The sequence below is a fragment of the Monodon monoceros genome, unplaced genomic scaffold (genome assembly GCF_005190385.1).
Source record: "Monodon monoceros isolate NGI ecotype Baffin Bay Population unplaced genomic scaffold, NGI_Narwhal_1 Super_Scaffold_12, whole genome shotgun sequence".
Lineage (NCBI taxonomy): Eukaryota > Metazoa > Chordata > Mammalia > Artiodactyla > Monodontidae > Monodon > Monodon monoceros.
This window is the reverse complement of record NW_021703768.1, coordinates 98,365,852-98,388,826: the sequence shown is the minus strand read 5'-3', so window position 1 is coordinate 98,388,826 and position 22,975 is coordinate 98,365,852. Positions and strand designations below refer to the sequence as shown.

The window sequence follows — 22,975 nt, the reverse complement described above, 5'->3', positions numbered from 1 at the left end:
ATCTCTCCACACCCTTGCCAACATTGTAATTTTCTGGGTTTTTTTTGATAATAGCCAATCTAATGGGTGTGAGGGGATCTCTCATTGTGGTTCTTATTTGCATTTCCTCAATAATCTGTGATAGTGAGAATCTTTTCATGTGCTTATTTTGAAAAATGTCTGTTCAACTTATTTGCCCATTTTTTAATTGAGTTATTTTGTTGTTGAGTTACACAGATTGACTTTTGAGCCATGTAAATATTCCATATATTCAAAAAAACAAAATCAGGTTAACACAGGAAACCAGCAAATAAAAATCTCATATTGATACCAACACCAGACAAAGACATCACAAAAAAGGAAAATTACAGGCCAATATCAGTGATGAACATAGACACAAAAATCCTCAACAAAATACTAGCAAATCAAATCCAACAACACATTAAAAGGATCATACACCATGAACAAGTGGGATTTATCCCAGGGATGCAAGGATACTTCAGTATACGCAAGGATACTTCAATATACGCAAATCAATCAATGTAATACACCACATTAACAAAATAAAAAATAAAAACCATATGATCATCTCAATAGACGCAGAAAAAGCTTTTGACAAAATTCAACACCCACTTATGATAAAAACTCTCCAGAAAAGTGGGCATAGATAACATACCTCAACATAATAAAGGCCATATATGACAAACCTACAGCTAACACCATACTCAATGGTGAAATGCTGAAAGCATTTCCTCTAACATCAGGAATAAGACAAGGATGTCCACTCTTGTCACTTTTATTCAACATAGTTTTGGAAGTCCTAGCTACAGCAATCAGAGAAGAAAAAGAAATAAAAGGAATCCAAATTGGAAAAGAAGAAGTAAAACTGTCACTATCTGCACATGACATGATACTACACACAGAGAATCCTAAAGATGCTAACAGAAAACTACTAGAGCTTGTCAATGAATTTGGTAAAGTTGCAGGATACAAAATTAATACACAGAAAGCTCTTGCATTCCTATACACTAACAATGAAAGATCAGAAAGAGAAATTAAGGAAACAATCTCATTTACCATCTCATCAAAAGAATAGAATACCTAGGAATAAACCTACCTAAGGAGGCAAAAGACCTGTACTCAGAAAACTATAAGATACTGATGAAAGAAATCAAAGATGACACAAACAGATGGAGAGATATACCATGTTTTTGGATTGGAAGAATCAATATTGTCAAAATGACTATACTACCCAAAGTAATCTACAGAATCAGTGCAATCCCTATCAAATTACCAATAGCATTTTTCACAGAATTAGAACAGAAATTTTACAATTTGTATGGAAACACAAAAGACCTCGAATAGCCAAAGCAATCCTGAGAGAGAAAGATGGAGCTGGAGGAATCACACTCCCTGAGTTCAGACTATACTACAAAGCTACCGTAATCAAAACAGTATGGTACTGGCACAAAGACAGACATACAGATCAATGGAACAGGATAGAAAGCCCAGAGATAAACCCACCCATCTATGGTCACCTAATCTACAATCAAGGAGGCAAGAATATACAATGGAGAAAAGACAGTCTCTTCAATAAATGGTGCTAAGAAAACTGGACAGCTACATGTAAAAGAATGAAATTAGAACATTCTCAAACACCATACACAAAAATAAACTCAAAATGGATTAAAGACCTAAATGTAAGACAGGATACTATAAAACTCTTAGAGGAAAACAAAGGCAGAACACTCTCTGATATAAATTGCAGCAAGATCTTTTTTGACTGATTGCCAAGAGTAGTGAAAATAAAACCAAAAATAAACAAATGGGACCTCATTAAACTTAAAAGCTTTTGCACAGCAAAGGAAACCATAAACAAAACAAAAAGACAACCCTCAGAATGGAAGAAAATACTTGCAAACTAAGTGGCCAACAAGGGATTAATCTCTAAAATATCAAACAGCTCATGCAGCTCAATATCAAAAAAACAAACAACCCAATCAAAAACTGGGTGGAAAATCTAAATTGACATTTCTCCAAAGAAGACATACAGATGGCGAAAAAGCACATGAAAAGATGCTCGACACTGCTAATTATTAGAGAAATGCAAATCAAAACTACAAGGAGGAATCACTTCACACTGGTCAGAAGAGCCATCATCAAAAAATCTACAAACAATAAATGCTGGAGAGGCTGGGGAGAAAAGGGAACCCTCGTACACTGTTGGTGGGAATGTAGATTGGTAAATTGGTACAGTCACTATGGCGAACAGTATGAAGGTTCTTTAAAAAACTAAAAATAGAGCTACTATACCATGATCCAGCAATCCCACTCCTGGGCATATATATGGAGAAAACTATCATTTGAAAAGATACATGCACCCCAACGTTCATTGCAGCACTATTTACAATAGCCAGGACATGGAAGCAACCTAAATGTCCACTGACAGAGGAATGGATAAAGAAGATGTGGTACATATATACAATGGAATATTACTCAGCCACAAAAAAGAATGAAATAATGCCATTTGCACCGACATGGATGGACCTAGAGATTGTCATACTGAGTGAAGTAAGTCAGACAGAGAAAGACAAATATTATATGATATCGCTTATATGTGGAATCTAAAACAACAGTACAAATGGACTTATTTACAAAACAGAAATAAAGTCACAGATGTAGAAAACAAACTTATGGTTACCAAGGTGAAAAAGGATAAAGCGGGGGAGGGATAAATTGGGAGACTGAGATTGACATATATACACTACTATATATAAAACAGATAACTAATAAGAACCTACTGTATAGCACAGGGAACTCTACTCAATACTCTGTAATGACCTATATGGGAAAGAATCTAAAAGAGTGGATATATGTATATGTATAACTGATTCCCTTTGCTGTACAGCAGGAACTAACATAACACTGTAAATCCACTATACTCCAATAAAAATTAATTTTTTAAAAATCTCATAAAAACTTTTCTTTTCGATAAAGAAGTACTTCATTTTCCCTAATATACTTACTTGTTTCTTTTGGAAAAGTTATATTTTTCTATCACACAATTAACATACCATGTCATAATAAAATATATACACCTTTCAGATATAAACAACATATCATACTATCACTTATACATGTAAGGATAATAATGTAGCATTGGAGCTTTGAGGGTATTTGAATATTTATGATTTTTATATGTGTTCCACATATGCCATTTTTAAGACAGAAATCACTGACATCTTTGAGTACTAGTGTACTGAAAAGACATTAGATCTTTTAGGCTAAAACAGTGCAGTTTGTTTATTGTAGGGAGCAAAGGGCAAGGAATGATATGACAGCAAGATTTATGAGAGCTGAAAAAAAGTACAGATTGTCCATTCAAGGGTAATCAAAAATTAACTGTGGAATTATTGTTAAGGAAGGGAATTTAACAATTTCAGCTAAAGAGATCTGGGTTATAATATAATTCACCAAGCTATTAATTTCATGTATTATTTTCAAAATTACATAATGAATTTTTTTAAAGAAGCTTAAAATTAAATATTCCATACCTATATGAATTTGAATTAGAATGCTCTTGGAGATGGAAATCTGAAGCTAAAACATCTTCATCTTCGTCATCACTTTCCAGACTCTCCTCTGAATCATATTCTGCTCTACTTTGAGAAGCAGGTAGAAAAGGCTAAAATAAAAAGGTTACAGAATTTATCATCCAACTATCTGATTTAACACATTCAATTATACAGTCTAATATCAGCAATTTATCCCATTTTGGGGTACTTTGTTGTAAGAAAGCAAAGTAACCAGTACTTGGTTGCTTCTTTTTTGACATTCTATGCCTTCAACATCACTTTACACAATTCCCTTATTTATTCATCCAATCAACAAAAATTTATTAAGTATCCACTATGTGTGAAAAGTATACTCAATGTAAGAAATTTTAAGACATATATATAGTCACTGTCCTCACAGTTCTTATATTTTAGTGGGGGAAAAAAACAGGCAAATAATAGAAAACTAAATATAAATTGTATTTAGCTGTGTTATAAAGAAGAAAATAGCATTGGGATCAAGAATATTAACAAGAGTTGAGATAAGCTGATCATGAAAGGCCTCTTTGAAAAGTGTCATTTAAGTGAGACCTAAAGGACAAGAAGGAATAAGCCATTTAACAAGAGGGAAGAAAAGCATTTTAGGTAGTAGATATAGTATGTAAAAAGGCTTTAATAAGGTAAAAGAGTTTGGTATGGAAAAAAAAAAAAGAAGTTTGGCTGAAGCCTACTAAAGCAAGAGGGTGGTGTTGGGAGAAAAGTTGAAGAGAACAGCAGATGACAGATCAGGTAGGGTTTTTGTACAACACAGTAAAGAGTGTAATGGAATGCCACTGATGAGTTTTAAGTAGAGGATAGGTATTGAGATTTATACTTTAGGAATGTTACTATGACCATAGCCTTATGAGAGAAAAGTCAAATGTCAAGAGAAGAAATGGAGACATCAGTAACTAAGGCAAGAGTTGGCAGTCTGGATACAGGTGTGTGATGGAGATGGAGATAAATAACACATTCATGGTATATTTGGGGGAAAACACAGATTTACTGATCAATTTGGAGAGCAAGGGAAAGAGCAGGAAAAGACGATTTCTGGGTTTCTGGCTTGAGCAACTATAAGGATGAAGATGCCGTTTACTAAAATGGGAGGACTTTGGTTGTGACATGGGAAGTACTAAAGAAAATAAATATCAGAAACCTAAATCTTGAAGATCAAGATTCACAGGTCAGGCAGAAAAGGAAGAAGGAAGAAGACTATGAAGGAATAAATAGTAAGGTTAGGAAATAAACTAGAAGAGACTGGTATCAATACAACAAGAGAGAAAAGTAATTCAAAAAGGAGGAAATAGTCACATGGGTTGAATACTGCTAAGAAGTCAAATAAGATGATGACAAAGAAGTTTCCTATACTTGAAAACATGGATACCACCTGAATCTCAACAACAGCGGGTTTAGTGGGGTGGTAGTGTCACAAGTCATACAATGAGTAAATATGAACGGGACCTATGGTAATAGAAAGATAATGTGTTTATAGTTTTGAAAAGTTGAAGGAGGATGGGAAGCAGAGAAATGGGATAATAGTTCGAAAAAGTTTTGGGATCAAAGCAGGATTTGGAATGGGAGACAGCAGAGCACATTTCTGCTCTGAAGGGAAGAGCCAGTAGTGAAGAGAGAAGGGTAGAGAAGAAAAGCAAGGACAGGATTCAGAATAGCAATGAATCTTTGATAGGAAGGATGCTTCCTTGATAATAACAAGAGAGAACAAGAGAATGATGAAAGACTTTTGTCTGGTTCTATTTTTTTTTTTAATGACATAAGATGATGTCATCAATTAAGAGTGAGGATGAAAGAAGAGATGTGGGAAATTTGAAAAGAAAACTTATAAAATCTTGGGTCCAAAGAAGCCCAATAAAGAAACATAGCAGGGAGGGCAGAAATTCTGGAAAAGCTGAGCGAGGAGTTTGGTAAGTCCTCTTCCCAAAAAGCAGTAATGAAACTGGAAAAAGTTGTCAAAAACAACCATTTAAAGATACTGGAAACTGATCAAATACATACAACACATAGAGAAGTATTTATTCAAGAAAAACTACTGAATCTCTGGTAAAAAGTGAGCATTTGGCATTTTGGCCAGGCGGTACTCCTAACCCAACCTCTGCCCTCTGTGGCCCATTTGTTCTATCAGGGACAGCAGTCTGTGAGGACAAAGAACTCTGTGGCCTGGCCAGAGGGGGCTGACTTTAATAAGAACTCCATGCCCATAAATCCAGAGAAAACTATAATTCGAAAAGATACATGCACCCCACTGTTCACTGCAGCACCATTTACAACAGCCAAGACATGGAAACAACCTAAATATCCATTGACAGATGAATGGATAAAGAAGATGTGGCACATATATATAATGGAATACTACTCAGCCATTAAAAAGAATGAAATAATGACATTTGCAGCAACATGGATGGACCTAGAGATTATAAGAAGTGAACTGGGGCTTCCCTGGTGGCGCAGTGGTTGAGAGTCTGCCTGCCGATGCAGGGGACACGGGTTTGTGCCCCGGTCTGGGAAGATCCCATATGCCGCGGAGCAGCTGGGCCCGTGAGCCATGGCCGCTGAGCCTGCGCGTCCGGAGCCTGTGCTCCGCCACGGGAGAGGCCACAGCAGTGAGAGGCCCACATACCGCAAAAAAAAAAAAAAAAAAAAAAAAAGAAGTGAAGTAAGTCAGAAACAGAAAGATAAATACCATATAATATCACTTAAATGTGGAATCTAAAATATGGCATAAATGAACTTATCTACGAAACAGAAACAGACTCACAGACGTAGAGAACAGACTTGTGGTTGCCAAGAGGGAGGTGAGGTAGGGATTGGGGCTTTGGGATTAGGGGATGCAAACTATTATACAGAGAATGGATAAACAACAAGGTCCTCAATCTATATTCAATATCATGTGATAAACCATATGAAAAATATGAAAAATAATGTATATAAATGAATACTTGAATCACTTTGCTGTACAGTAGAAATTAACACAACATTGTAAATCAACTATACTTCAATTAAAAAAACAACAACAACAACGAATTCCATGCCCAGCAGCATTGTCAAAAACAAGAGTTCTCAGCAGCAAACAATTAGGGAAGGTTAACATTTCAACTAGCCTGAGGCTGAGATACAGATTGGAACAAGGGCAGACCAGCCAGAAATTTAACCAGATCCAGGAACAAGACAACTAAAGAAGGCCTTGCTAATCAAGAATCATATACCCAGCAAAAGTAAAAGTATGCTTTAAAAATGAAGATGAAATAAAGATATTCCAATATAAACAGAGTACATAATAAACATCTGTTGAATGAATCAATGACTGCAAAAGGCAATGTGAAACAAGGTGATATAAATGCCCTTCTTTACCCTGAAGCATGCAAAAATTACAAATGTTCTGTGACCATTTAAAAATTTGTCAGAACATTAAAAACTTTTACAGTCAGCTATAAATGTATAGGAAAATGAAAAAAAATAGTAAAAACAATACTTATTTAGTATACTGTAATTAGAAACATTGAGAATTAAAGTGTTTTATTTCTTTGTAAGGAAGTTATCAAGAGTACTTTGAACAGTGCTGGCCTTCTTCTAACTCAGGAATCAAAGCAAGCTTCTTTTCTAATCGTTAGCAAATCGCCATACTCCTTTCTAAGTTTGTATCAGCGTCCAACTTTTTACTCTTTGCACTTTCAATGTTGTGAAATATTACCCAGTTCTTTTAATGTGAAGTTTTTTGCCAATTTCACTATCTCTGGGACATCTTCATCCTTTTGCCACACTTTCCTCATTTATGTTGATAAGCTGGCCTTTACTAATTGCCTCTGGCTGTACATATAAAATGTATCAAATGACAGCAATGTCAGTATTCCCAAAGTTAGCTATTTCTTCTATAACTTTACTTATATTTGATTTGAATTTCACTTCCAGTACTATCACTTTTCATTTTGCAGTTGCACTTTTATCTGTGTTAGCCAATTCCCTCTTCTGATTAGCCAGTTTTGTAAAATGTCACTTGAGTTTATTATGGGAGATAAGGAGGCAAGACAACCACATGCCTTTCTGTCTGTGTATGAACTGAATACTGAATAACAGGTACTAAATGACCAATCACTGACAGACTTTGAAAGAACTGTTGTGATTGGTCACTGATCATGATTTGTGGACTGAATAGCTAGCAGGAAAGTTTGTACTTTATGTGATTGCTCATATTTAATAAATTGTGGTAACTTTAAAATTGAACAGTGTTGTTGAGGGACTGATGTTATTTAACTAAAAACTGAAATCTGTGTATATCAGGACAATGCAGGACTGCCTGGAGTATAGAAAAGGAATTAGAGTATGGATGGCACTTTGACTTCTGGCAGTCTTGATTCCTTAATTACTATCAAGCATTAAGGTGCTAATAACCAATTTATCTTTTCATCTTACTAAGAACGTTGCTTTGTTTAAAATGCAAAGATCATAATTTATAAAAGAACTGCCTTAAAACCTGGTTGAAATATGTCCAAAATATTTTAGGGTATATTTTGTGATAATGTACCCTGATAAAATGAAAATTTTCTAAACCAGTGTGGAAAAATATTTGGAAACACCAACAATTACACTTATTTTAAACAGTTTCATTTCTGTTTAACTACACAAATAATCATCTGGATAACACTTGTATTACCTTGGCAATGAAATAGTCCCAGATACTGAGCTCAGGTGGAATGAACTTCTCTTTAACTATCAGTGATTCCTGGCTTACTGGTGGTGAGGAAGAGGTCACTGAGGCAGATTCTCTGTAAGACATTTTTGATGGCCTAAAACGTTTGTTCTGTTTCTCTCCTTCTTCCACTAGTGAAGAAACTAACAAGAACAAAATAAAGTATTATAAAATAAGTACAATTTTCATTGTTCTGATTTCACCTATTTTTACGTAAGACCTAAGGTGAACTACAAGTACATACACAAAACTGAGATTATTATGATAGTAAGGTAAGAAAATAGTGGAGGAAGTGAGACAAAAATCATCTTGTATAGTGATCTTTGTTTTTATCTCATCTTGTCCCTTACTCTCTGAATGTTGAGTTATCTAAATTATCTACATCTTTCTATTTTGTTTTTTAAGAATATCATGGGGCGGGGGGGAAGAATACCATGGGATGTCAGTGGTAATTAAAGGCAACAACTCAGTTATGAGATTCTTCAGTAATCACTTGGCCTTTTATCTACTAAAAAACTACTACTAATTTTTCACTGAAAATATTAAAAAATTCAAACACCAAAACTACCTACTAAACTGATTCAGACTTTTAGAAATGGCTTGGAGGTAGAATTTTCTACTCAGTGGAACAACAAAGAAGAGGGAGAAAATGCAATCTTTATTGTTTTAACTTCTAAACATTTAACAGTCAATATTCTCTAAGTATTTTACCTTAGAGTATTAAGGGCATTAGCAAAGAAAAACAAGTTATACAAATCTTTAATCAATACTAAGTCACTAGATGCAAATCACCAATAGAAAATCAAGGATCTCCTGGACATAGTCATGGTCTAATAGATAGGTAAACAACCCCATACTAAGGCAAACCAATATTCTTCTTTAATGGTTACAGCAAGAAGTCACTTACCTTCCAAAGGAATACAAGTATTTGTGTTTTAATACAATTTTGTTTTATTGCTTGAAGCTACTTAGCTTGCATAAACAGCATGCTCATGCATTATATCAAGCTACAGCCAAGCTGAGTCTAACAGAATAATTTAGTTACTTCAGAAAAAATGAAATAAAGATGAATAAAATCAGTATACAAAGGGATTGCTAAAAATGGTATGTAATCATTCAAATGACTTTAAAAAGAACCATCATATTCAATGTGTAATTTTTTCTCTCTGATCTTATAAGCAATTGATAATCAACAATCATGTTTCTAATATATTGCATACATTTATATACATTCTAAAACTTAAACAGTGGTTTTACCAAATTCTCATTGAGTAAAAAATTTAGAATATAAGGGTATTTTTTTAATCTGTCAAAAAAATTAATGCTATGCTTTAAAATAAATTTATCACTTGACAAATATTACTATTCTCCTTGTTTTGTTTTTAGATTGTTAGAAGGCATGTGATGTGAACACAGACGTTTAGGGAAAAATAAAACTTACAATGCTAAATTCACAGATTTTACCAAGCTTGCTATGTCATAAAAAAGCACAGTTTTTAAAGCAAAACATAAAAAAAATTTTTTAAGAGAGAAAATCATCTGCAAGTACAGTGTGTGAACCCAGATAATTGACATGAAAACAAGAAATTAACCACACTGAGGGGAAACATTTAAAATTACAGACTCAATTCCAGAAGTATAAAACTTCTTATTGAAACATTTCTGATGCACAAGGACAACAGGGGAAAAACGGCAAACAGGTTCACAGTACCGAATGTTATACTACCTGAAATGCTACAAATTAAAAGACCTTAGTGATACCTCCTAGCAAACAAGAAATGATTTGAAGCTTATCATTAGGGTAGATGCTCCCTCCTCTTTTCCCTCAAATTGCAGCAAGACCTAAGACAACTTTATGCTTATATCACGTTGGGTTCGAGTGGTCATGAAGCTGAGGGGCACCAAGAGAAACTGTGTAGCTGCTGGGTGCTTAACCATTTGTTTCTGAAAAAAGCTAATAATAAAATATCAAGAACTGTGTCACTCCTTGGATACAAACTGATTCTACTGTTCCATTATTAAGGTAGTAAATGGCTACTTTACTAGTAATAAAAGAAAAAAATCAGCATTAGGGAGAAATGAAAAGGAACTTGGATATAGATAGAGCTTATGAATTATAAGGGGCATTAAGAAGTTAGAATGTAGGTAAAGAAAAACTAAGGTATGCACAGGAATAACGACAATTCTTATACCTGCAAACATTATTATGAAACACAACAAAAATTCTTAAAATATTTTGTTTTGCTTTACAATATGCAATAAAAAGCAAAAGTATGGATTTCTCACTGTTAGCAGAAAAAAAAGTTTTTCAAAAACTGCTATTGCTTATATGATTGTCTACTTTAAAACTTAACCATAATAGAATAATTCAGAACTCCATGAACATTCACCCACGCTATAGTTTTAATTAATTAGAAAAAATAAATCCCTCATTAACATATGTAGGAATCACAAAGTAAATTTGATTAAAAAATAAAATACTGATTTATGTATGTACCTTAACATTTTTGTTAAGAACTCTGACCTGCTGAGTTAAAGTCGAATAAAAATCATCTACCATTTTCTTATATTACAAAGCTTAAGTCATATTTAAATTTTATGTCACTAAAAGTACATTAAGTATATAATAGACATGTAGAAAGAAAAATAATTTAGTTCGTAAGACCATTATTGCAAAGAAAATTAAAATCAGAATTTATACCAGAACAAGGAAAACAAATGGTAACTTTTAAAATCTTCTCATAGTACTAAGTTTATGAAAACACTTTTTAAAAACAGATTTTTAAGGGTTCTAAGCATGTATTTCATCTTCAATATACAATACATTGACACTGAATAGATGAATAGGTTGTCAGGAAAATGAAATATTCTAGACCTGTCAGTTTTCATTTGGCCATATTTAAACACTAGAAACTAAAAATATATCAATATATATAACAATTTTGGCTGAATTCAGATCAACTTTTCTAAAACACATCATTTTATTCTCTTGGTCAACAATGTATACTGAATATTATCTAATTTAATTACACTCTTAAGACATCATGATTACATTCAACAGTAATTCGAACATACAGGGCTGCTTACTTACAACCTAAAATTTATCAAGCTGCTGTGCTGCTTTAGTTGGTGTGCTTTCAGAACAACATAATAATGCCTTCAAAACCTGAAATTTCAGAACTCTGCCTTATACTGAAAGCCACCCCTGCTTGTCCCTTTGTCTTGGTTGATTTTCTGTTCTCAGATTTTGTCTCTCCAACTGTCAGTTTATCTGCCTCACAGGACTGCTACTTCTAATTGCTATTACTGCCTTTACTACCTAGTATCTTCACTTCTTCCCTTTATTCTGTTTTTCTATTTTTTTCTTTTTCTACTTGTTCCTTCACAAACTAAATCAGCTTTAGAAATAGCAGACCTTTGGTTTCATCATTAAATGAGCGTACTCTTTTTTCTGGTTAGCAAACTGATGAATCATATCATTTATGTTTTCTGTACATGCTCCTTCAGTTACATCCATGATTGACTGCATTCAGAATTGTTTCTGGGTTCTTATAGACAGATGAGCATCACATAATCTATATGTGGCTATATCCAGCCCCATCACTAAGAAAACCTCATTTTTTAAGTATCCTGTATTATTTGGCTACCATGTCCCAACGCAAGAGGTTAAACATACAGATGCAGATAATTTTTTTCACTTTGATTATTTCGGATTCAGTAAGTGGTGAGATAGAGTTGATTATATGATATTTGTAACTACAAACAGCTATATCTGAGTGGTTAAACAAAGAACAAACCTGGACTTTGAGTAAGGTTGTTTATGTATCTGTGCTCAGAAATGCTCCAGGAATTGTTGAAGTTGAGGCTTGCTGACTGGTTAGTAAAAATATATTTTTAATTTTTTACAAGTATGTGGACATTCTATTTCAAGAATTTATCCCTTTATAACATGTTGTAGTAACAAGATCACAGTCTTTAATCTCAGTAGACCTATAAATCATACTCCCTCTCAGACTTTGAAATTTTTCCTAAAATGAATTCAAATACCTAAAGTTAAGTATATATTCCAACATGAGTTTCATAAGTTAGTCTTTTCTATTTTTATCCATATAAAAAATAAAGCACAGGAAATTACTCTTTAAAAATTAGAAAGGAGATGTTACAAAATTTAAAATATTGTTAAAAATTTTAAAGCCAAGATTATCACATATGGGCTAATAAAAAAAACTTAAAGGCAGAAAGCATCATGAAGATTCTTTTCAGGTCAAAAGCTTGTTTCAATCTTTAAATAAATACAGTACCTATAGTTATAACATTAGAAAGTTAAGAAAAGGTAATACAATTGTTTAAAATACTTACTTTGCATGATATTATGAACACTTAGAAATCCAAAACCCTAATGGCTGGAATCATAATATGCAGAACATAAAGCAGCCTTATTTGAAATGTTTTTCCAGTCATTTCAAGCCATAGTCTGATTTATCATGATTAGCACTGACGTTTCTTTATTTCTACACATTTAAAAATATGTTAAAGTCTAAGGAATAGAAAACATCAAAATGAAGAACTTAAAGCATAATAAAAAAGCAGGGATGGTTTTCTAAAATGCTAATCATTGTTTTAAATCAAAAATATGACTTGATTAATGGAAAATTTTCAGTTTGCTAAGTGCCAAACAAAATAAAACTGGCCCACTGTACCCCAACCCCTCCAAAACAACACAAAGCAAGCTGAACTGTAAAAGCCTATTTCTAAAGCTAATATCTTGCCTGCAAGACTGGGAGGGCTATGAGAACTGATGGCTGAAAGAGCTTTGGAAAAGCCCACACATTCCATGGAGAATACCACTACCTGGTGGGGGCTAGGCATAGCAAAGTACCTTCCTGCCAAAGAAAGAAGAGAGATCTGATTTGGGATAGAACAAAAACCAATGTTACAGTATATTTCAAAACAAATGAAAATTTCAATAGTAAAAGATTTTAAATTACATTAGATAGTTCTAATCACTGGTACATGAGTATCTTAAAGTTTGATAATTACACCAGAAACTTTATACTGCATATTTACCACAAAACTATTTGTTCATGCTTTAAGAAAATGGTCTGTAACAGAAATTTCTGTGAATGAATTAAAATGTAATTACATTTAACAAAGTTATCATTCAGATGAAAAAATAAAGCTGTAGCCTTAAAAAATAAAATAAAATAGTTTAAAAACTAACCAGGTAAAGCTTTTGAGCATGTCTGTTCTTTGCTGGGAACATGTGCACCTCCACCAAATACAGCAGACCACATTTTTTCATTTAGAGGGTGGGCCACAATCCGAAATAGTTCGTTACTAGAATGTGTTGCCAAGCCATGGATGAAGAGACTAAGATACACTGCTGTGAGAATCTCACAGAGCAAGACTGTAAGCCCTGACTGGGCTTCCTCCCCAGAAGAATTCAAAAGTCGAATTAGAGAAGTTATTCCTAGGAGAAACAACAAACATAGCTACCATTAGCTATCATTGACAATAAATTAATAAATAATCAACATTTCCTAATTTTTGAAAAAAGTTACAGCATCAGGATTAAAATATTTTCTGCCATAGATTCACAGACTAGTAGAGGTTATTGCAGTTAATGCATAAATGTTGAGCTACTTGTTCAATTTAGACAAACGCTGGAAATCTGTTATCTGATTCAAATCTGATAGATAAAATTTCATTGCCATAACAAATGTTTTTCTATTACGACAAAAGCAAAATTATAAAAAGTGATATAACAAAATATTTGAGTTATTTTAGTATGATGATAAAGGAAAAACTAACATTACATAACTGGATAATTTGTAATAAGTGGTGAATAATAAACTGGTATCAATTCTAACAATAGTTAACAACAATGATTATCATACAGCAAACCCAAGCCAAACCTACTTTTTCCTCATCTGATTAAATTCAATAAGGCTAAGAAAAACACTCACACATATATAAATTATTTATACCTGGCCACTGAGCTGGTGATGTATTGGGAGTTATGGCTTCATCTAAGCTTCCTGTTTTCAAAGAATGTCGATGGGGAAGCAGTACTGTCTGATATACCATTCCAGTAAACTGATTTGTTTGAAATGAACTAAGAAAAAAAAAATTTAAATAATAACAATCTATAATGACCTACAATAACAACGATATAATAAAACAATAATAACATACAATGATCTAAAATGAATTTCACACGTAATACTTCCATGTTTTAGATCTATCATCTAGGGTACCTTAAATACAAAATTTTGTGTATTAGTTATACTGCTTTACACCTAAGTACTGTGCTTTATAGTCTAGTATTATAATAAAACAAAGTGCCCTTTATATTTTCTAAATTAAAACAGATATGATAGCTTTTAAATATATTTACTGTAAGACATAAAATATGTACAAATGAAAAAACTAAATTATTGACCACAAGTAGCAAGCTTATATATCAAAATTTAAAACAAGGTTACTGAGTTGAAAAAGTCAGTTTAGGTTCAATTTGATATTTAATGGCTATTCTACCCTACACTAGGGTAGGTTATATCAGGTATATGCACCAGATAACAGGTGTTTAATGAAACACATGGTTTCCGTCCTCATGCGATTTATAGTCTGGTGGGGAAATCAGACACAAATAATTTTATCATACTGTTTTTAAAGACAAAACCTATGCATACAGTGATATGAAAGCAAAAGGGAGGAGTGTTTTCACACAGTTTGGGAATTCAGGGTAAGCTTCTCTAATTAAATGGCACTTTAAGCTAAAACTAAATAAACTGATCAATGGACAAAATAAATTACAGCTTGACACAAACTATGAAATAAATACGATAGAAAAATGGTACGAAAAATTTGTTAAACCCTGTCAGTAGTTCCTATATCATATGTTAAGTAAATGAATATAATATTTAAAAATAGCACACTTATTTGTTTAGATCTGTTCTAACTGGCAAGTTGTCTTAGTTCTAACAGTTTGATACATGTGGAAATAGCTTCTCTTGCTTTACTTTCCATTTTCAAGATGGAAGAGTAACAAAAACCAAAAATCTCCCCTGCTAAAGTAAGCCTATGGAAATGATAAGAAAGATAAAAATATGTTGATGAAAACAAAGCCATACTCAGTAATAAGAAAGTGAACTTTTGGAGGACCAAGGTCAAAGAAATCAAGTTGAAGCTACTATGGGAATACATAACCAGAGTAGTAAGCTGAGGTGACCCCTGGGAGAATTCAAACACATAAGATAAACAGATAATCAAAAATCAACACAAAGGAATGTTGACATCATGTAAGAGAAAACAAACTCAGCGACATACCTACACCTGAGGAAGCAAAGACCTACCAGAACATTAAGGAAAGTGGTTTATACTCAGAGATGTTAAAAAAAAATAAAACTAAAAAAAAGACAGTAAGTTATTTTTTTTAAGTGGCTATTAAAATAAATAAAGAGATATTAAAATTGAAAATAGAATTTCTAAAACAAACTCAAATAGGCTAAATAAAAGATAGGACATTGCTGAAGAATGAATTACTGTCTGGACAATGAAGCTAGGATTTCTCCTGAAATGAAGCAAAAAATAAATAAAGAAATAATGAAAGGGATCATTTGAGAGGAAAGCTAAAAGAAAAATAAGAGGGACCCACAAGTTCCAATATCTGTCTCATATAAGGAAAGAGAAGAGAGAAGATAAAATATTTGAAGAAATAGAGTAAGGGAATTTCAAAGAACTAAAGAAAGATATAGACCCCCACACTGTCAAACAACATGTTTTGAAAGCCTAGATAAATTATCTAGGCTTTAAATTATTTAGGCTTTATTATCTTTATGTCCTAAGTGAAACCTTAGGACATAAAGAGAAAAATCATAAACATCAACTACTCTGTAAAATTTTTCTCAGTTCCAAGTCAGTCACTCCCTCCTCTGTGCTCCCTGAGATTTTACTACCTATCATCTTATAGGACATATCATTTAAGTATGATGTTACATATCATTTATCATTTCACATGTTTGTCTCTAACTAGATTGACCTTAAGGAAGGAGATCTTATTCCAGCGTATATCACAATGTCCAGCATTAGACAGTGATCAATAAAAGGCTGCTAAATAAGTTATATTATGAAGAATTTACTTGAGATGCATTTGCCATAAAGACATATGCTAAAATTTCAAAGATGAAAAAAAAGGACTCAACACTTCAGCCATATGCTTTTTGCATTATTTAAGGTGGACTGCAGTACACAGGATTTCTAGAGCAAGAGCATACAAATTCTCAAACCTCATCAGTTACTGCAAACATTCTTAAATTTCACAAGATATTTACCTGTAGTTATGACTACCACAAAGGCACTGATAAATACAAGCAGAAAGTGAAGCTGCTAAAGTATGCATTACATATACCTGGAAAAAAAAACAACAACAGAGTTATAACTTTGAAAAATGTAGCTTTTTTTCAAGACCTAACATAATCAACATTTTAAAAAAGATGAAAAAACGATTTTGCCCTTATAAACTATTTCCTTTTTCTCCCTAATACTCATTTCTGTCTGAAAGGTCTTGTGACAAACAAATTAAAAACACACACACAAACAAACACACAAAACCTGAGGACTTTGGCAGAAATTATAAAACAGACACCTACTACCTAATTTGTTTTAAGGGCAAACGAGAACAGATGTTAGCTTATTCAGTAGTGCAATGAGCCATGCATTAAAAGCAAGCCCTCCAAGACTTAAACTGCTCCTTCTTCAACCAAAATATGAAGTCCAGCCTGGTAAATGACAGTTCACTTATGAACAGATCACTGAAGAATATGCTATCACACAGTCGAGTAACTACAGAAAACAATTTGAAAAGAGTGAAATTTTAGAGAAAGAAGGTATGAAAGACAGCAACTGAAAGGCAAATACGTGTACTGAGGAAGACAGGGCTCCAAACATGGCATGACAAGAGAAGTAACAGAAGTAGATCTGAGGATGAGGGAGAAGCTTTATCTAGGTAAGAAAGGAGGCTAGACTATTAAAAGACCAGGTTGTTGATCTAATTATAAGGTATGATACTCTTTGTGCATATTAAAATCTAATTGCTATTTTTCCTTCAATGATCAATAGACATGTGATATGAATTAAAATCAAGGACAACATCATATGAATGAAGACAGCGAAGACCACATACAACAGACTACAAAAACGATAATATTTTCTAGCTTCTCCAATCAAAAGGTGGAGTCTATTTCGCCACTTACTGAATTTGGGCTGAGACTTGCTTTGTGCAAGAGGACACGGCAGAAGTGATGTGTTATTTCTGAACCGAGTTCTCTAAAGGCCTTGCAAATTCTACTTTTGCTCTTTAAACCCCTGGAACCACTATATGAAATAATCCAGGTGAAATGGTTAATTTTATGTGTACATTTAACTGGGCCAAGGGGTGCCCAGACGTTTGGTCAAACGTTATTATGGATGTGTCTGTTGGGGTAAATTTGGATGAGGTTAATATTTGAATTGGTAGACTGAGTAAAGACAATTGCCCTCCCGATTGTGAGCGGGCCTTATCCAATCAATCGAAGACCTGAATAGAACAAAAAAGCTGAGTATGAGGGAACTTCTGCCTGGCTGCACTGAGCTGGGACACTGGTCTTTTCCTACCTTGGGACTAGAACTGAAACACTGGCTCTTCTTGGGTCTCAGGCCTGCTGGAATTTGGACTGGAACTTACACTATTACCTATCCTGGTTCTCAGGCCTTTGTACTTAGACTGGACCTACACAATCTGTTTTCCTGGGTCTCCAACTTGCCAACTGAAGATCCTGAGACTTCTCGGCCTCCATAATTAAGTGAGCCAACTGCTTACAACAAGGCTCCTTCTATAAAAACACACGCACACACCCTACTGGCTCTATTTCTTTAGAGAGCCCAGGCTAATACTCTAGGCTTGCCTACTGGAGGATGAGACACATCCCAAAGTCTTTGGTCATCCCAAAGTTTCCTGTCAGCCTTGCAAACAGTCTGCCAACCACCAGAAATATAAACAAGGCCATCCTAGGTCATCCAGAATCCAGTCAACCTGCCTGCTGACCAAAGACAAATGAAGGTATCTAGCTATCAGTCCAGTTGGCCCACAGAATCATGAGCAAAATAAATCATGGCTATTTTAAGCTATTAATGTTTCCGGGTGGCTCTTAAGCAGCAAAAGCTGATACACCAGGGTTATGCTTATTATTTGCTTATTATTAAAGTTGAATATGGAATAAAGTTTGGTTAAAATCAGCACAATCTAAACAAAATTAAATTCCTAATTGTATAATATGCAATGTGGGTATTTATTCTACTGAGCAGTATAGGAAACAAAGTGACAAAATTAATTTATAAGGGTTAAGGTTATCCAGGAAGGTAGAACTGTAGGAGAGGCTACCACTAGACAAAAAGAAAATGGATGGCATGATATCACAGCCTGTGAGGTGGGGGAGAGAATCAAATGCAGACTATGAGGAAAAACAAAGAGATACTAGTACTTTTACATAATATTAAGTTTCTGTCTCTAAAAAAACCCCAGCTTTTTGGCTAAGTGTACTGCTGAAGATTTACTCATAAGTGTGCATACACACTATTACGCTTACCAAAATGATGCAGTTAAATAAGACGAAGTAAAACTTAAAAACTGAAGTACCCTATTGGGTATAAGTAATACAAGTAAGATGAACTTGGCCTACAACCAAAAGTTTTCTTTGATCAAAACCAATATAAACTTGGCAATGAAACAATCACTATGCATAGGATGATGTTTAAAATTGTTTATAAAAAGCCTTAACACTTATCTTTTAGTTTTATCATAGTATATAGGTAAATTAAATGTCTGAAACCAAGCATACTTACTTTATTGCTTTGGATATCAGGATGGGGTGGTGAATCAAAGTTTATTATGGCATGCAGAATATCATGTGTTAGATTACTAAGGTGCAATAACGGATTGGCAACTACCGTTTTGGCACTGGCTGTACAAGCAAAGAGGAGAGGTACTGAGGTTTGTTCTGAAAGAGGGCTAGGAAATATTGGTTCTGCTGTTTCCTTAAAAAACAAAGGGGAAAAAGGTTAATCAACTATTTATAGTTATAATCCATTAAGTAATTCAGGGTCTCTTTGAAAAACTTCAGAACAATTAAAAATTAAAAGCATAACAAACTTTTACAGAGTTAGAAGGGACGATCAACCTTCCACCAATTATAATGAAAACTGATGGGACAATACGCTCGTATCATCATCTCACAAGGCATTCGTATAAGAATGTTTAATATGAATTAAGCAGATCACAGGGTCTGATATCAAACTGTCCTTAAACCACAATGCATTCACAACTCTAGAAATCCATAATATGAAGCACCACACAAAAAGCAGAATTCCTTAAAGCAACCATAATTAAGAAAATCAACAATTTTAACATTTTAAAACTAAAAAAGCAATCTCAAAAACTGTTTTTCATACAAGTAGTATTTTGACTGGTTATCATGTAAGTTACATACCTGCTGAGATTCTTGTAAAAGCAAAATCAATTCCATTCTCACAGATGCAAGACCCCCACCATGGGATCCATGCAGTATGCAGTAACTAAGAAACATCCTCAAGAGTGACTGATATTTCAAAAGCCACTGTCTTTTTTCCTGAAAATTTTCTCTCAGTTGTTTCACTTTTGTTTGATGAAGCAAATCTTCAGCATCTTCATTTAATCCAAATGCATCTCCATTTTCACCAAATGCAGACTGTAATTCTTCAGGATCTGAACAATAGTCACAAGTTCTCTGAAGGGCTATCACCTCTTTTTCAAGCCAGTGGTACAGCTGGTATCGCAATTTTCCACCATCTATTTCATATCCGGTAGATAAAGTACGAAGTTCTACCGTGAGAATCTTTAAACATGCTCTAAATTTTAACTGAACTGCAATGATATCTTCTGATGGATTTAAAATGTCATGTTCATCTAGTGTGCTGAGAGAGTCTGTGTACTTAGAACTTGTTTCATCTATTTTTTTCCCTACTTTTCTCTGTAAAGGTTTTAGTTCTTTCATTGAAACAGGGAGATCCTCATTTTCTTCATCGTTATCACTGTCCCATTTTAATTCTAAAGAGTCATCCTGAAATACAATACTTGGTTGGCTCCAGTCAAAAGAAAGAGTGGAATTTGACTGCTTCTCTGAGGAACCCTCTGAAGAAGATCCAAAACCATTCATCAGTGACTGTGACCAATCAATAGCAGAAGACTTATCTTCCCTTGCATCCAATTTGAATGGAGAAGAAGGAGAACAGACTTTACTAGTATCCAGAAAACTAGATGTTCTACAAAAAGGTTTCGTTTTTTTGATGACTTTTGGCATCTTTGATAATACTTCCAAAGCCAACATAGGGCAGCCAGCTTTTAAATGAGCACTGGCAGTAGTAAAAAATAATCTTCTTTCACTTAAATTAATTGTTCCTGCCAGTCCACTTTTTCCTGTTAAACTCATGTGTGTGGAAAACGCATCAGATGATCCAAAATGACGTCTCAGCAAAAGAGGATGTGTTCTTAGATAATTGTAGAAATTAAAAACAGCAGGATTGCAGGCTGACATCATGACTTGATCTGAAAGTAAATTCATTTTATGAGCCAAGAAAAATTCTTCAAGGGTTGTACTGTAGCCCTTTTTCTCTACCATGGCACCTTTATCTACCTGGTCTTCTAAGAAAAATTTAAGAGACCAAACTAATACATAGCACTGAATAGACAAGAACACAGTTGTAATGAAAGCGTTCTAACATAGTAGGAAAACAAAGATTATGCTGATTTCACATCTCTTCAGGTAACAATCTAAGACATTTTAAAACATCCAGTTACACACTCTTAGTTCTTTTTCTCCTACTTTCCTGGACACTTCATCTCAGTCAGTCTGCTTTGCTAGATCCTCCTCATCTTCTCTACTTTTAAATGCTGAGTGTCCTAGAGTTCAGTGCTTGACCTCCTTTCTATCTACACTCCTTGAGTTAAATCCTACAGTCCCACAGCTTTAAATACCATCTATATGTGATAACGTGCACATCTCTATTTCTAATAGCAATTTCACCCTGTAAATCTAGAATGCTATATCCAAAGGCCTACATTACGTTTCCATTTACATGTACATATTCTTGCCTCAAGGCCTTTTTATTTACTGTGCCCTTGGCCTAAAAACCAGATATCTGCACTGACTGATTACTCACTCATTTCAATTAGGTCTCATCTCAAAGGTCACCTTATCTGAGAAGTCTTTTCTATCTAAAGCAACACTCTCCAAACTCTGCTCCTAGCCTTCCCCCTATCACTTATCTATTGCTCAAACTAAAAACCCAGGAGTTAAACTTGACTCTCATTCCCTTCATATTCCATATCCAATTCAGTCCTATCTAGTCAACCTTAAAATTATAGTTGAAATCCAACCACTTCTATTTCCCTGTTTATCACTATTTTCTTCAAAACATTTATATTCAAACGTTGAAAACATCTATGTTCAATAAGAAAATCCAAAGTCCTTGGTTTTCAAAGGATTTAGCTTCCTGGTGGGGGGGGGGGAAATAAAAAATAAAAAACTGTATACGTAACTCTGTCTCCCCAACTAAACCATAAAGTCTTAGACCATGTACGTCTTCAATTTGCTCTGCATTATCCTTAGCACCCAACAGTGTGCTCTGAACCTGACAAACACTAATAAAACTCTTAAGCATTAACATCTTAGAAGTATAGCTTACCATCATCCTCTCTGATAGGTTGCTTTATTAATGTTTCCAGAGCACTACTATAATCTTCTAAAATCCAATATGCCATACTCCGAAGAAAAGGATCATAATGCATATTTATATTCAACAAATTGAGTTCATTGACAGGAGAATCAATTCCCAAAACTTTTTTATGTAAAATAGATTTATATGTTGCAGATGTATCAAATTCAGACTCATAGAGTCTTGCTATTACAAGAGCTAACTGAATGTCATTCAGTTTCTCAAGACATACCTTCAAAAACAAGAAATATTGTTTATAAATAAGGGTATCTTTCATTTTAAGGTAAACTCAATTAACTCACTAATAACTAGATGAACACAAAGCTTTATTAATATCTGAAAATAGTGAACAAGGACAATAAACAAAACATATGCTGCTTGCTTCAGCAAATCTACTTGACAACATTTATGTTAATTTATCTGGTAGTACTAAATACATATTTGCAAAAAGAATTAGCCTAATGAAAAACCACTGAATAATTGCTAAAATGACACACTTTGTTTTATTCTTGAGCTTTTACCCTTCCCCATCCACCTCAGCAGACTAAAATGTTTCCAAATCAAAAAGATGTTTTGAATCACTTGTATGAAACTCTGAGCAAAAGGGCAATTTGAAACAGAAATGTTATATTTTAAATATTTATAACTTTTTGTAAGGTTTACTTAGAAATAATTAGCTAAAAATTTCCTAAGGTTTGTCAACTAACACAGAGCCAAATATACGTCCGAATGTGTTTAAAGTGACAGGACAAATATTTTATTTTTTTAACCTGTTCATAAATATTCTTAAGAGTCAGATCAACTACCTATCTCTACCAACCAACACAACCTGGTTAATTTTAATTCTGTATAAATATCATTCAAGCTAAATGACAAAATTTTAAAGTCACCATTAAATATTACCAGGTACTTC

The 22,975-nt window shown here is 33.8% G+C and overlaps 1 protein-coding gene across 5 annotated transcripts in view; it reads right to left on the bottom strand.

The window, feature by feature from the left end:
• The window catches only part of DMXL1 (Dmx like 1), a 130,782-nt gene that overhangs the window by 52,934 nt on the left and 54,873 nt on the right, over nt 1-22,975 (bottom strand). For 4 of the 5 annotated variants that reach the window (XR_003792589.1, XM_029216002.1, XM_029216003.1 and 1 more), the window contains 8 exons: nt 22,033-22,294; nt 19,800-20,893; nt 19,156-19,347; nt 16,608-16,684; nt 14,262-14,389; nt 13,496-13,744; nt 8,239-8,417; nt 3,534-3,664 (listed from right to left, as the gene is read on the bottom strand). Coding sequence is in view for 4 of the 5 variants with exons in the window: in XM_029216002.1 (XP_029071835.1) it covers nt 3,534-3,664; nt 8,239-8,417; nt 13,496-13,744; nt 14,262-14,389; nt 16,608-16,684; nt 19,156-19,347; nt 19,800-20,893; nt 22,033-22,294 (2,312 nt within the window). In the remaining variant the exon portion in view is untranslated. Of the gene's footprint in view, nt 1-3,533; nt 3,665-8,238; nt 8,418-12,642; nt 13,158-13,495; nt 13,745-14,261; nt 14,390-16,607; nt 16,685-19,155; nt 19,348-19,799; nt 20,894-22,032; nt 22,295-22,975 lie in introns of those variants that run through there. The other variant, XM_029216005.1, reaches the window with a different exon arrangement.